Here is a 14,517-nt window from a genome sequence, read left to right on the forward strand (position 1 = left end):
TTTTTTGAAGATATGAGAGTCCCCATAACAAAGTTAGCTGCTGTCTGTGATGGTTACTGTCTTTGCTGTTTTGGCCATGCCTGCAGCACGCAGAAGTTCTTGGGCCAGAGATCGAACCTGCGCCACAGTGGTAACCAGAGCCGCAGCAGTGACAACACCGCATCCTTACCCCGCTGAGCCACGAAGGAGCTCCTGTGGTGGTAAATTTTATGAGTTAACTTGTTGGGGCTGTGGTGCTCAGATATTTGGTCAGACATTACTCCAGGTGTTTCTGTGAGTGTGTGTTTGGTGAGATGCACGTTAAAGTGGATTTTCAGTAAAGAAGTTTGCTCTCCACAATGTGGGCCTCATCCGGTCACTTGAAGGCCCACCCTGAGCAAGAGGGAATTCTCCAGCAGACACCCCTCGGTGTCACCTGCAGCATCAACAGGTCTGCCCAGGCCTTGAGTAACCGGAGAAGTGAATTAATTCTAAGTGTAGACGCTCCTCAGTATTCTAGGTCTTTGATCCTAATTAGCCACGATGCAGAGGTTTTTGGGGAAAAAACTTACAGAAAAATATTTTGTTTTTATTTGTTTAAAGCCAGCAGCAAAAGTGGACCAAGAAACCTTGACAGAGATGGTGAAGCCTAGTATTGACTACATGCGCCACAAAAGGTTCCGATCCGGAAACTACCCATCCTCGTTAAGCAACGAGACAGACCGCCTGGTACACTGGTGCCACGGGGCGCCCGGCGTCATCCACACGCTCATGCAGGCGTACAAGGTCAGTCCTGCCGCTGCTGCTGCTCAGATGCACTTCTCTGCTAAGGTTTCAGCTTGGTCTTGGTATAAGCACATTTGCTTGAAAACTGGAAACCTTTTAAAATTCATGTTTTTACTAGTAAACAGAAGGTGTTTTTATTTTACTGTTCGCCACCACTGTAGCCAGAGCTAAAAGTGTAGGTGTGGGTGTTTTAGCAGGAATCATATTCATGTACCAAAGAAAACCTGGATGCTAGCATAGCATAGCAGTGACTTATATTCTAATAAGGATGAATGTCCAATGACGCAGTAGGTATTTAACCAAAATGCCTTTTGTTTGACTTCACATCATCTCATTTCCTTGCTTGAATAAACCTAAGCAAGGCTTATTGCTCAAAGTTGATGATAATGATGATTCAGGAGCTTTTAAATTTGAGTTCAGGAGTTCCCGTCATGGCTCAGTGGGAACAGAGCTAACTAGCGTCCATGAGGACACAGGTTCGATCCCTGGCCTCACTCAGTGGGTTAAGGATCCGGCGTTGCCATGAGCTATGGTGTAGGTCACAGACTTGGCTCAGATCCTGTGGTGCTGTGGCTGTGGTGGAGGCCGGCAGCTGTAGCTCCGATTTGCCCCTAGCCTGGGAGCCTCCATATGCCATGGGTGTGGCCCTAAAGAAAAAGACAAATAAATAAAAATAAATAAATAAATTTGAGTTTAAAATCAAAATGATCACAAAATAATTTATGAGAGAGAGATGTGGCATTCGAATTTTTACCCACATGGGGGATTCTAGGAAAATGGGCGGTACCTTTGCTGATCAAGTGTAGCAGACCCTAGATCTTTGGGGCACAATATTAAAAGTCCTGTTGATTTCTCTCCTGGACTCAGAACTACCATATAGGTTGAAAGCTTCTTTTGCAATTTTATGTTTCTTTTAATGCATTTTTATCTGTAGTAGTTGATGTTGGAGATTGACACTTGATACACCAAAGTATACAGCTGTCACCACAATGACTGATTAGTGTTTTGGCACAGTCTCTTGGTTTGGCAGAAATAAATGGAATCACTGGGGCGGAATTCGTGTGTCTCCCTGAAAATTAAAGAAGAACTGATCTGGGGCTCAGTCTTAGTTTCCTTTCGTGATTCTAAATTGTTTAGGAAAATTGTGGGGAATTATCACCATAATTTAGACTAATTGTTCAGAATTTTTTTATTTTCTGTTTTTCCTTTTAGGGCTGCACCTGTGGCATATGGAATTTCCTGGGCTAGGGGTTGAAGCGGAGCTGCAGGTGCAGCCTACACCACAGCCACAGCAGCACTGGATCCTTCAGCCACTGAGCGAGGCCAGGGATCAAACCTTTATCCTCAGGGACGCTGTGTCAGGTCTTTAACCTACTAAGCCACAAGGGAACTCCAGCACCGCCTTGTTCCTCCCTGCGCAGGTGTTTAAGGAGGAGAAGTACCTGAGGGACGCCGTGGAGTGCAGCGACGTGATTTGGCAGCGGGGCCTGCTGCGCAAGGGCTACGGCATCTGCCACGGGACTGCGGGCAACGGCTACTCCTTCCTCTCCCTTTACCGCCTCACGCAGGACAAGAAGTACCTCTACCGAGCTTGCAAGGTGGGACCATCTCTGTGCAAGCAGCTCCCGAACCCCCCAAAGCAGGCACAGTGCTCTCCTTCCTCGCAGGCGACTCTCCCGACCCCACCGTCTCTCCCGTGCAGCCTTGTCCCTGGCGCCCTGTGCCATGGCGGTCCCCTCTCTACCAGGGACTGAGGGATGGCCATCCGTCTGAAGTCCCAGGACCCGTTAGGATGCCCGCCTTTATGGCTTTGGGGCGCCCCCTCTTGAAGCCTCAGTTTCCTCATCGGTAAAAATGTGTTCCAAGAAGAATTAACTGAGATAGTGGGCACAGCATCCGTAGTTGCCCCTGCTTACAACCCTCCAGGGCCTTCCCGCTGCCCCGTGACTAGGCCCCCCCACCCCCCAGTTGGAGAGCCCCGTGTGCCTCAGCCCCCACCTGCTTCTCCACCACCTCACCCCACCCTCCACCCCATGGCCGCGCTGCCCACTCTCCTTGGGGTGGGAGTGCTTCAGGCGCCCCCGAAATCTGCCTGGTGGCTCTTGGCCTTTCCCAGCTCCAGAATGTGGGAGTATGCTGTTTGTGGAGGGGGCCTCTGAGGTCTCCCCAGGGACTCCGCAGAGCCACTCGGTCACGCGCCACGTGTCCCTGCTTGCCCTGGGTGTGGTGCACCCTAGTGCATGGGCTGCCTGCTCTTGCTGGCCCCAGTCCTGCCCCTGCCCCAGTACCTGGGACAGTGCCCGGTACCAAGTGGAGACCTAACTAACACATGTGCATCGAGTGTGTGACGGTGAATGTGCAAAGCCAGACCCGGTGTGTGTTTGCTGGTGTTTTCATTACTGTACACGTTTCACAAACAGAGTTCTAGAGACTCGGGAAGAAAGGTTGGAAGAACACACACCAGAATGTTTACAGTAGCCCTTGATAAAGGGAGACCTTCGGGGTGGCTTACTCTTTGCATTTATTATGTTAGGAAACCTTTTCTCAGACCAGGTGGAATGGGGCTCACACTCACAGAGAGGCCTCTGCCGGGGCTTGTGGGGCCTCAGGACCCGACCTAGAGGACGGTGGGAAATTGAGCACAGTGGGGAGGGAGCAGTGCAGCCAGCACAGGACGCTGGAGGGGCGAGCACCCCGGGGCCCGGCGGCATTCCTGTGGCCGCAGCAGCAGATCGGGGGATGGGGCCAGAGAGGTGAGGGGCCACGCGTGCTGACAGTGGCAGGTGGTTGAGTAAAGAGGCCAGAGCACCAGTGCTTTAATGTGGGGACCGGGAGGCCCTCATGGGCGGGGAGGCATTCTCTTCTGAAGATGGAGCGCCTTTCAGGTGGGCCAGGGAGGCAGGGCCCGGGGAGGCGGGGAGATGACGTCAGGGGGCAAAGGCCAAAGCAAGCTCGTGCTTCCCTTCCGTCAGTAGACCTCAACCTTGCTTACACCTTCCACCCACTGGGGAGCTTCACAAGGACGCCGAGACGCCACCCTAGACCAGTCACGCAGGAGCACAGGCCTGGGGTGCCCATCCCCCGGGGGCTCTCGTTACACCTGGCCGCCCTCATGTGCAGGGCGGGGCTTCACAAGGGTTGTGATTCACGTGCAGACCCCTCAGCAGGGTCGCCGAGGTCACGGGAGTGGGCGAGGTAGCGGTCGGGTTTCTCCAGATTGTTGTGTAATAGTTGACAGGAGAAGTGTTGAGTTACAAACCAAGGCATTGGCTGGGATACTAAGAGAAGAGATTCAGAAACACGAGGATGTTGAGCCCACAGAATTTGGAGGGTTTTTTAAATGTAGCGAGGATGGAAACGTATGAAGTCTCCCGTTGTCTCTGCCTAAGGAGACCCGATCGACGGTGCATCACACAGCCAGCGAGAGAACAGGCGTGGAGGGCAGAAAGCAGCATGAGTTTTATTTGCATGTGCTAAAGTTGATAGTCTTTGTGTTTATTGCTTATGGTTCTTGGTGTACACAGACAAAAAATACGTTAGCTTAAGCAAAAACAGGAAATTTAGTATAATGTTTTAAAAGCCATTGAAGAGGCATAAGAAGGAAGGGTCAGGAAGCTCAAAGGAAATTTCCGGAGATGCAGTGTGGCCCGTCAGTGGTGGCGGGGCCGGAGGAGCTATGGGGACAGGAGCGTGGTTTGGGCTGCACGGTCCGGCGCGGGGCTGGGAGTGAACTGCGAGGACCGGCTGAGGCCAGAGCACCAGTGTTCCCATGTGGGGTGCACCTGCCGCCCGGAAAAGGCGGGAGGCTGTTACCGTTGGGCTGTGAGGTTTCTGCGTCAGTCCTCCTGACAGCCTTCTGGTACCTTCCACCTTACGGAAGGGGACAGACAGGCCTGACAGCTGATAACTCGCCGGGTACGTGTTACATTTTCACCAAGCGAGATCTCCACTCTTAAGAAGAACTCTCTCTTGCTAGTTTGCAGAGTGGTGTCTGGAGTACGGAGCACATGGTTGCCGCATTCCCGACAGGCCCTACTCTCTCTTCGAAGGTGAGTGTGAGGAAGGCGCTGGCTTCCAGCACCGGCGGGTCTGGTCCTCCGGTCTCTCTACCTGGCGCTAACCAGCACCCCACGGTGGACCTTGAGTCATCTCTCTGCACCTGTTAACTGACTGTGAGCAAAGCAGGGTTTTTTTTAATCTTAGTGATTTTTATTTTTCCATTATGGTTGATTTACAGTGTTCTGTCAATTCTCTGCTGTACAGCAAAGTGACCCCGTCTCTCTCTCTCACACACATACATATATATACATATAGACACTCTTTCTTTTCCTCACATTCTCCTCCATCATGTTCCATCACAAGTGACTGGATGTAGTTCCCTGCGCTGGGCAGCCAGATCTCATTGCTTGTCCACTCCAGGTGCAAGTGAGCAAAGTAGTTTGTTGCTGAAAATTCGGAGTCTCTTTACCTTGCCTGTTTTGTGCTTCTCTGAACTTCTTCCAAGTATTTCTAGATCTTGTGTGAAGTATATATGGAGACACAACATAGACTGCTGCGGAGCAATGGAAGAAACAATACGTTTACTCCTCTGCATTTCGTCTATAACATGGTGTATGTGGTATCAATCTAGTCACAGCAAATTTGGTTAGTTATTTAAATATATTAAAAAAAAAAAGGAGTTCCCTTCAGGGCTCAGCAGTAACGAACCCAACTAGTATCCATGAGGACTCGGGTTCCATCTCTGGCCTCGCTCAGCAGGTTAAGGATCTGGTGTTGCCGTGAGCTGTGGTGTAGGTAACAGATGAGGTTCAGATCCTCCGTTGCTGTGGTTGTGGTGCAGGCCTGTGGCTACAGCTCCAATTTGACCCTGAGCCTGGGAACCTCCATATGCTGTGGATGCGGCCCTAAAAAGACAAGTAAATATACTTAATTATTTAAGTCATATAAAGACGTGTGGATAATTACCATTAGTAACTTATAAGTAAATAAAAATAGTGGTTGGAAGAAATAACAAGAATATTGAATAAAGGAGTTCCCGTCGTGGCGCAGTGGTTAACGAATCCGACTAGGAACCATGAGGTTGCGGGTTCGGTCCCTGCTCTTGCCCAGTGGGTTAAGGATCTGGCGTTGCCGTGAGCTGTGGTGTAGGTTGCAGACGCGGCTCGGATCCCGCGTTGCTGTGGCTTTGGTGTAGGCTGGTGGCTACAGCTCCGATTCGACCCCTAGCCTGGGAACCTCCATATGCCGCGGGAGTGGCCCAAGAAATAGAAAAAAGACCAAAAAAAAAAAAAAGAATATTGAATAAAGTGCTGAAAAACAAGAGTAGTGACAGGAAACAGAAACAAGAGTTTGCTGTGAGTGTGATGTGCAGACTGTAACTCAGGAAAACAAAACGGTTGACCCTCAGAGACTGGTACGTTCTGCGTTTATCCTGTGAGTGTGTGTATGTGTTGGATAATTTGTAACATAAGCCATAGAAACCAAAGGGCAGAGGTTAAGTGGTATCACCTTTTTAGTTACTTTAGAGTCACATTTTATACTCATTCCAAAATAAATTTTGGGAGGAATAAATGATTGAATACTTTGTAAAAACTCAAGTAATAGTAGGCAGTGAATTTTGTCGGATGCTTTTCCGTGTCAGTTAAGATCAGGTGGTTTTTCTCCTGTAGCCTCCTCGCACTGTGGGTCATAGTAGTTGATTTTCTGATATTAAGCCAACCTTGCATCTCTAGACGAAAGCCTAATTACTTGGCCCTGGTGTACAATTTTTTCCCATACTGCAGAATGTTATTTGCTAATATTTTGAAGATCTTTACATCTATATTCATGAAGAATGTTGGTCTGTAGTTCTCTTTTTTTCCTGTCTCTGCCTTGTTCTCAGGGCAGTCCTGGCCTAATAAACTATATTGAGAAGTATCTTCTCCTCTTCCATTTTCCGGAGTAGATTGTTTATTAAGTGGTAGAAGAATCAGCGTTAATACTAATTCTGATTTAAACGTAGAATTCCGCAGTGAAACCTTCCTGGCCTAGAGATTTCTTTTGGGGGGTTTTAAATGTATATACTCGATTTGTTTAATAGTTTATAAGGCTGTTCAAGTTATCTCTTTCATAGTCAGCGAGTTTTAGTAGTCTGTATTTTCAAGATATTGCTCCATTTCACCAGTGGGGTCAAATTTATGTGCGTAGAGCTTCGGTAGTATTCCTTCCTTATCCTTCTGATGTCTGAAGTGTCCGTAGTGATGTGCCCTGTTTTGTTTATTGATAGCATTTCAGTCATATAGATTACAAGGTTTTGTCATTATCGTTTGCAGAATAATTTTTTTTAATGGCCGCACTCATGGCATATGGAAGTTTCCTGGCCAGGGATTGAATCAGAGCCGCGGCTGCAACCTTCGTCTCAGCTGCGGCAACACGGGATCCTCTAACCCACTGCCCCTGGCTGGGGACCAAACCCACACCTCTGCAGCAACGTGAACCTTGGCAGTTGGAGTCTAAACCCATTGTGCCATAGCAGGAACCTCCAAATCTTTTTAACATTCAGAGAAATCATACTGAAAAAACATTTCTCAGAATAAAAATTTTGGTCTTCAGTGTCATACAAATGCAGTGCATTTGCATCAGATATAACAGAGTTAATCTGAACTCGGAATGGAGTTTTTGTGGCTCAGCAGGTTAATCCAGCATTGTCACTGCTATGGCTGGGGGTCGCTGCTCTGGTGCAGGTTCAGTCCCTGGCACAGGAACTTCCATTTGCCACAGGCATGGCCAAAAAAACTAAATAAAATGAAATGAAATAAGAGTTAATTCAGGTTTAAAAATTCACAATTATAATGGCAACTTCAAAGCCTCACGTGGGTGAAAATCTGAATGTATATCCCCTAAAGGTCGGGAAGCTCCCAGATTCTTCTGGTCCCTGTGCCTCACAGGTGCCTGGCAGGAGGCTCTAACTAGATGCTTGTCGGATGGGTGAATGCCTGTGTGGAGGCTACCAGGCCGGAAGGGTCGCCAACCCCTCTGACCCTTTCCAGAGGAAACACCTCCTCCACCCCCCACCACCAGTGCTCCTTCTGGCAGACCTGCTGCCGCTCCCCGGTCATTTCAGCGTGGCCAGCTCTGCAGCCCCTCCTTTAATTAAAAAAAAAAAAAAAAAGCCAGTGCTGAGTTACTGCAGTGATTTGCAGTGGGGGTTTTGACCAAGCAAATAAGGTTCAATTTAGAACAGCTCTTTTTTTGTTTGTTTTTTTGTTGTTGTTGTCTTTTTAGACAAGGCCACACCCGCGGCATATGGAGGTTCCCAGGCTAGGGGTCGAATCGGAGCTGTAGCTGCTGGCCTACGCCAGAGCCACAGCAACACCGGATCCGAGCTGTGTCTGTGACCTACACCACAGCTCACGGCAATGCCGGATCCCTAACCCACTGAGCAAGGCCAGGGATAGAACCCGAAACCTCATGATTCCTAGTCAGATTCATTAACCACTGAGCCACGACGGGAACTCCTAGAACAACTCTTTAAACCTAAAGAAGACAGAAAATGCAGCTTTCTGTTTGGGGAAAAAACCGTAAAAGCTTTGAGAGGAATTTTGTATGTTGAGGTAGCACAGTAGCAGCGCCCTTAAGTCTTTTGTTAGCACTTCTGCAGAATCATCCTCAAGTGTCAGGACACAAGGTTAAGGCTCAGAAACCAATGTTTAAAAATAAGATCGAGAAGAAAACCGGCGTCATCACCTGCCGGGCGCTAACCCAAGGATTTCCCGTGGGCGCGGGCGTGGTTATTTTTGCGGGCCGTTCCCCGCCCCCTTCCCGCCCCCGCAAAGGCCTGACTGACAGTCTGGGTGCGGGCCCCGCCTGGCACCGTTTCCCACCGAGGGTCTCGATTTGCCTTGCAGGCATGGCCGGCGCCATTCACTTCCTCTCCGACATCCTGGCCCCCGAGACAGCACGGTTTCCAGCATTTGAACTCGGCTCTTCAGAGAGGGATCCAAAGGTGCAAAAAGACTCCTAAGGGACCCGACGGGACCACAGGCCGCCAGGTTGCCTGGCGCCTGACACAGAAGCCACCGTGCATCCTGAGGAAGGGAGGACGGAGGGAGCAGAGCCCCGCAGACCCCCGCCCCGCCAGCCTGCTGTGCTCCCCTCGCTGGTGTCAGCGTGACGTCTCCGTGTCCAGTGCTGCGTAATGTTTGCATGTCCCTCGGTGTTTGCTCTCCGTAGGCGTAGGTTGTTCTCAGCGGAAGCCCTTCTCTGTCCATGAGCCCGAGCTGGCCGTGCATGAGGGCACACAGCAGCCCCTTCTCCGTACCCAATAAAGCGGGGTGCTTCTGTATTGGCAGACAGGACACAGGCAGGTGGTGTCTCTCTTATGTACCAGAAAGACTCTCTTTTAAGATGCCATCCCAGTGTGAGACTTTTCCCAGCATTTCCTGTGGGACCCTTTTGGGGGAGCTTGAGAGAAAGACTGCTCCAGAAATGAAAAGAAATAGCGGAGGTAGAGGGGCTTTCGCTGGAGGGGGGCTGGGGAGCCTTGGCCCCAGTTGGACCAGCCCCTCTGTGGGTCTTATGCTCACCTTCGTGGTTTTAGGAAGCCCGAGGGGGCGCGTGGCAGCTCTGCCGGGCTCCCACTCGCAGGCTCTTAGTGTGAAGTTCCAGACCCTTGAAATCCAGGGCAGTCCGTGCCCTGGGGAGGGGACCGATGACACCGGTGACGGCGGTTCGGGGGAAGCCTTGTCATGGCCACATGCGAACCAAGCAGTAGTGCCGTGTTTGTTACTAAACAGACTGCACCTCAGTTTTATCAGCATCGTAACGTCTTGTTCCAAGTTCAGCAGATACAGTTCCGGATGGGCAGTAAGCAGAAAGACATTCACCTGTTCCCATGTCCCTCCAATTAAACTTATTTCAAAATTCGGTAGGCTCTCGAAGTATAGATTTGGGATGAATATCACCCGTAGGTTTTGACTACTATTTGGGTAGTAAAACTCTCACGATTGATGAGACATATTAACAGAAAGTACGAGCCTGCATTTGTACCCTTGGGAAACAGGGTCCTAACCAAGGGAGTGATGCTAGTGTCTGTCTGCCGTCTTGTGAACGGGCCTTCCTGTGGATTGGCCTGCCGCCCCGGATTCCGCAAGGCAGGTTGTCGCGGTGGGAGGTCTCAGACTCTGTACAGACTTTTCTTACGCGCTGAGGTGTGACCACGAAAGGCAAGGTCCTTGGCTGCAAGGGGGTCGCTAAATGTTTATCAGCCCCAGTTTCCGCTGCTTTCATAGGGAAAAAGAACATCAGTGCAAGACCGAGTGCTCTGCACAGGCGCGAACCTTAGGATGCGGCTGAGGCTTGTTTGTGGGGCTGACGTGCAGACATGTGACCTTCCGTTTCTTTTTTCTTTTCTCTTTTTTTCTTCCTTTTGTTTTTTCTTTTCAGGGCCTCACCAAGTCATATGGAAGTTCCCAGGCTAGGGTTCAAACTGGAGCTGCAGCTGCAAGCCTATACCACAGCCACAGCAACTCAGGATCCGAGTCGCATCTGGGACTTAGGCCACAGCTCACAGCAACGCTGGATCCTTAATCCACCGAGGGAGGCCAGGGATCGCGCCCACGTCCTTGCAGACACTGTGTCAGGTTCCTAACCCACTGAGCCACAAGGGGAGCTCCACCGAGCTTCGGTTTCTGAAGGACACTCATGCGTCTCTTCATTGCAGACGCTCTGAGTCACGACTGCACTTGTCGAGGTAGGTTGACGACCTCCGTGGGAATAGAGCCTCACAGCTATATTTTAACCAGCTTCCTGGGCTGCTGTCCTGCTCGCCAGGCGGCCTGGGCCGGTCCCCTGACGGCCGGCGTGAGCGAGCCCGGGGCAGTTGGCAGAAGAGCTCGCCCGAAATCACAGCCCCAGCGAACCGCCCGCAGCAGCCCTCAGGGCTCTGGCCGAAGGTTTTGCCCACGCGGCCTCGATTCTCAGGGGAGGCCGGTGGGGCTGCACGGGAATAGCAAGAGGGAGCCGCTCGTGGAGGCCCTGGTTCTGGGCACATGGCTTTGACTGGAAGCAGCGAGGGGACCCTTTGTTCTCTGGGCATCTCCCTGTGCCTGAGAACTGCTTGTCCAGCTTGCTTCTGCCTGACGCGGGAGGGAAAGATGGACACTTGTGAGGTACACTGAGGAGGTTTTATTTACAGGGGTTTTTAAGAAGCCAGCTGGGCCCACAGCCGCTGCCTCCCCTCGCTGTCCGTGACCGCGGCTGCTGCACCGGCTGGATCGGCCACTCCGGCCCCGGAGGCAGCGGAAAAGCGGACGCTCGGAGCTGCTTGAATAGTCCTAATACGTGTGTGCGTTCGGATCCCAGAGCACCCCCTCGTGATTTCGTAGATTTGTCTTTGTCCAAGTTTTTAAAATCCTGTGTATGCGCAACTGCACTTGGAATTTGAAAGAAAAAAGAGACGTCCACCAGGAGTGTGTGGGCTTCTTTCTCTGTTTCGGTGTTAAGTAGAGATGGCCTCGTGGTGACGTGTATGGGGTCTTTGTCTGCGCTCCCCCCGGTCTGCCTTTGAGGGCGACAGCTGGGAGCCTTGGCCACCGTTCTGAGGGTCGTCTTCCTCCCTGAAGACGTGGCCATGGCGTGTGACACGATGGCCGAGATGCTGCCTTAGAACGCAGCTTCCTCGTTCCCAGGCCCCCCGGAACCTGGCAGGGACGGAGAAGAGAAGCCTGTCCTGAGCTTGCAGGTGTCACGGGCCTTTCCATTCAGTCACCCTGAACGGTCCCAGCACTGCTCTTAGCATCCCTGTTTTATCCGCAAGAAAGCTGCTGGCCTAGCCCAGGGTCACAGCTGGAATGAGGGACGGTCTTGCCAGGGCCACCCTCCTGACTTGTACGCAGAGCCTCTTCCTCGGTGGGCCCGACACAAGAAGTAAGAAATGGAAACCTGGGAGAGGAGGTCCTGTTGTGGCTCAGCGGTAATGAACCTGACTGGTGTCCATGGGGATGCAAGTTCGATCCCTGGCTTCACTCAGTGGGTTAAGGGACCAGTATTACCGTGAGCTGTGGTGTAGGAGATTCGACTCAGATCTGGCTTTGCTGTGGCTGTGGTGTAGGCTGCCAGCTGCAGCTCCAATTCACCCCCTAGCCTGGGGACTTCCAAATGCACAAGGTGCGGCCCTAAAAAGCAGACAAAAAAAGGAAGCCTGAGAGAGGCCCTCAACCCCTGCCTTCCTAGCTGGCCGGGCACTGGAGCCATTCAGAACAATTCCATTGTCGGGCAAGCTCCCTGGAGTGGAATCACTTCATTCGCTAAAATCACAAGAGGAGGACCCAGGTGTAAAGTCCAAGTTCTTTAAATGGCTTTTTACAGACTGTTCCTCTCCTTTCCTGTCTCTTCGCTGAAGCTTGAGGGGCCCTTCCTCTGGGCTCTCAATTTGTCCGCGCCCATCCAGCATGACTGCCACCTCCAGTGTCTGTCAGCTTCTGTTGAGCTGGCCGGTAGCCCTGGAAGGCTGTGCTGCATCATTGCTTTTCCTGATCGGAGGAGGGTTGCAGGCTCCTTCAAGGCCCCTGCTCCCTGGAGTTAGGTCACTCGATGGCTGGGGCCATCACAAAGTCCAGTCTGCATCACAAGGGCCGCTGCCCGCATCTGGAGCCATGGAGATGGGAGGCTCAGTCCTGCATCCAGCAGGTGTTAGTTGCACACCTGCGGCCCGCCAGGCATCGCTTTGGACCCGTCTTCCTGCAGCTCGCAGTCCAGCTGGATGGGCACCTGTGGGAACCGAGCAGCCCTGAGGATGGCTCCGGGCAGGGCAGGGGCAGCAGGCCTCCCTGTGTGTGTTCCTGGTACCGCAGGTGGGGGGCAGGGAGGGTTTCACAGGCAAGTGATGGGTTCAGCCTTGCAGTGTGATGCCCTCTGGCGGGAGGCTGGTCTCTGTCACCCAGGAGCCTGTGGAGTGACGGTCAAGAGCCAAGACTCTGGGGTCTGGATGTTTGTGTTTGCCTGTGAGCTTAACCACTTGCATGAGTTTGGAGAAGCCATTTCCTGTGAAGTTTTTCTGTGTCATCAGGACAACACTGTGTGGTTAGTGGGAGGAGAATCATCTAGCACATGACCGCGCTCTGTGACGCGGGAGAGGACAGCGTTGGTGCTTTGGGGAGAAGAAACAGGCTAACTCTCCGAAATAGTGACGTGGAACCCTAGCTCTGGCTCCCTGCCAGATCCCGAGCCTCACCGCAAGCTGGGCCTTCTGCCTGGCTTTCAGGCAGCCGCTGTGTGCATGTGCACACGAGTGCACCTGTGTGTGTGGGTGGGGGTGTGTGTGTGATGCATGCGCCTAGCCAAGCCAAGGTCCTTCAAGGGGCAGCGTTGCCACAGGGGCAAGGAGGAAGCAAGCCACAGTTTCAGGCTTACGCAAAATCTGAAAGTTTGGAGAGCCTGGGTCCTCTGGCCCGTTCTTTGTTGAGTGCCCCCGGGGAGCTCCCCAGTTCTGTGACAGCTAGACTCTCGTGGCTTGTGTAGAAGCATCCATCAGATGCAGTGCTGGTCACATGTTTACAGGGCCCTTACCCCACTCCTGATGGGGCTGCCAGTGAGAGAAACCAGGCAGCATAGTCATCCCCGCATTGCCCACATCCTGAGAACTGCCGAGGCCAGCTTTTCATACCGCTTCTTTAGAGATGCCAGAGGGAAGCTATCAAATGCCCTGTGCTCGGCCCCTGGGAACTGAAAAGGGGCTGGTGGACAAGCCCAGTCCTGCCCCCAGAGGCTCTCCAGGAGCAGGAAGGAGCAGGCTCCCTACAGCCGAGCTGAGAGCTCTGAGAGCTCAGGGGCAAAGGCTGTCATTGCTCTGCCTGGACGCTTAAATCACAGGCTGCTCAGAGACTGTGCCCCGAGGTCTCCCTCTTGACGTCTCAAGGCATCTTCTGACTTCTAGCCTCAGTGTTGGGACCACAGGCCCACAGCAATTCGTGTTTCTTTGTGCGTGATCTTGGGTTTTCATGTGATTGCTTCGCTGATTGTAGGATGCTTCTCTCTGTCATGATGATGAGCCTAGTCCTGGGTTCTGGTGAGTCCTTCCAATCCAGAAATGTGAGTGTTTCCATTCTAGGAAGTTTTCTTGAATCATTTCTTAAAGTTTTCTTTCCCCTCCACCTTTTGGCTTTCCTTTCCAAGAGACTTCTGTTTTATTTTCAAATCCTTCCATTGTGTGTTTATTTCCAGGATTTTTTCTTGTTTGTAGGATATCTTTTGTGTATATCCTCTCCTCTTTTTTTTTTTTTTTTTTTGGTGGTATGATAGCAAAAACACTATGCTTTTTTAAAAAAAAAACTTATTCTAGTTTATTTACAATATTCTGTCAATTTTTGCTGTACAGCAGCGTGAGCCAGTTATACATATATAAACATTCTTTTTCTCACATTATCCTCCATCATGTTCCATCACAAGTGATTGGATATAGTTCCCTGTGCTGTACAGCAGGACCTCACTGCTTATCCACTCCAAATGCAATAATTTGCATCTACTGCCCCAAACTTCCAGTCCATCCCACTCCCTCCCTGACCCTTTTTTTTTTATTTTTAGGGCCACACCTGCGGCATATGGAAGTTCCCAGCCTAGGGATCGAAATGGAACTGCACCTGAGACCTTCGCCACAGCCACAGCAACACCAGATCTGAGCTGCATCTGCAACCTGTGCCGCAGCTTGCAGCAATGCCGGATCCTTAATCCACTGAGTGAGGCCAGGGTTTGAACCTACATCCTCACGGCCACTGT

At 51.5% G+C, this 14,517-nt stretch overlaps 1 protein-coding gene across 3 annotated transcripts in view; it reads left to right on the plus strand.

The window, feature by feature from the left end:
• LANCL2 (LanC like 2) overlaps positions 1-13,896 on the plus strand; it is a 42,304-nt gene extending 28,408 nt beyond the window's left edge. For 2 of the 3 annotated variants that reach the window (XM_021079342.1, XM_021079343.1), the window contains exons 6-8: positions 583-765; positions 2,187-2,363; positions 8,652-13,896. In XM_021079342.1, coding sequence (XP_020935001.1) covers positions 583-765; positions 2,187-2,363; positions 8,652-8,942 — 651 coding nt within the window. In that variant the 3' untranslated portion in view covers positions 8,943-13,896. Of the gene's footprint in view, positions 1-582; positions 766-2,186; positions 2,364-4,741; positions 4,815-8,651 lie in introns of all 3 variants that reach the window. The other variant, XM_021079344.1, reaches the window with a different exon arrangement.

This window comes from Sus scrofa, chromosome 18, assembly GCF_000003025.6.
Source record: "Sus scrofa isolate TJ Tabasco breed Duroc chromosome 18, Sscrofa11.1, whole genome shotgun sequence".
Taxonomy (NCBI): Eukaryota; Metazoa; Chordata; class Mammalia; order Artiodactyla; family Suidae; genus Sus; species Sus scrofa.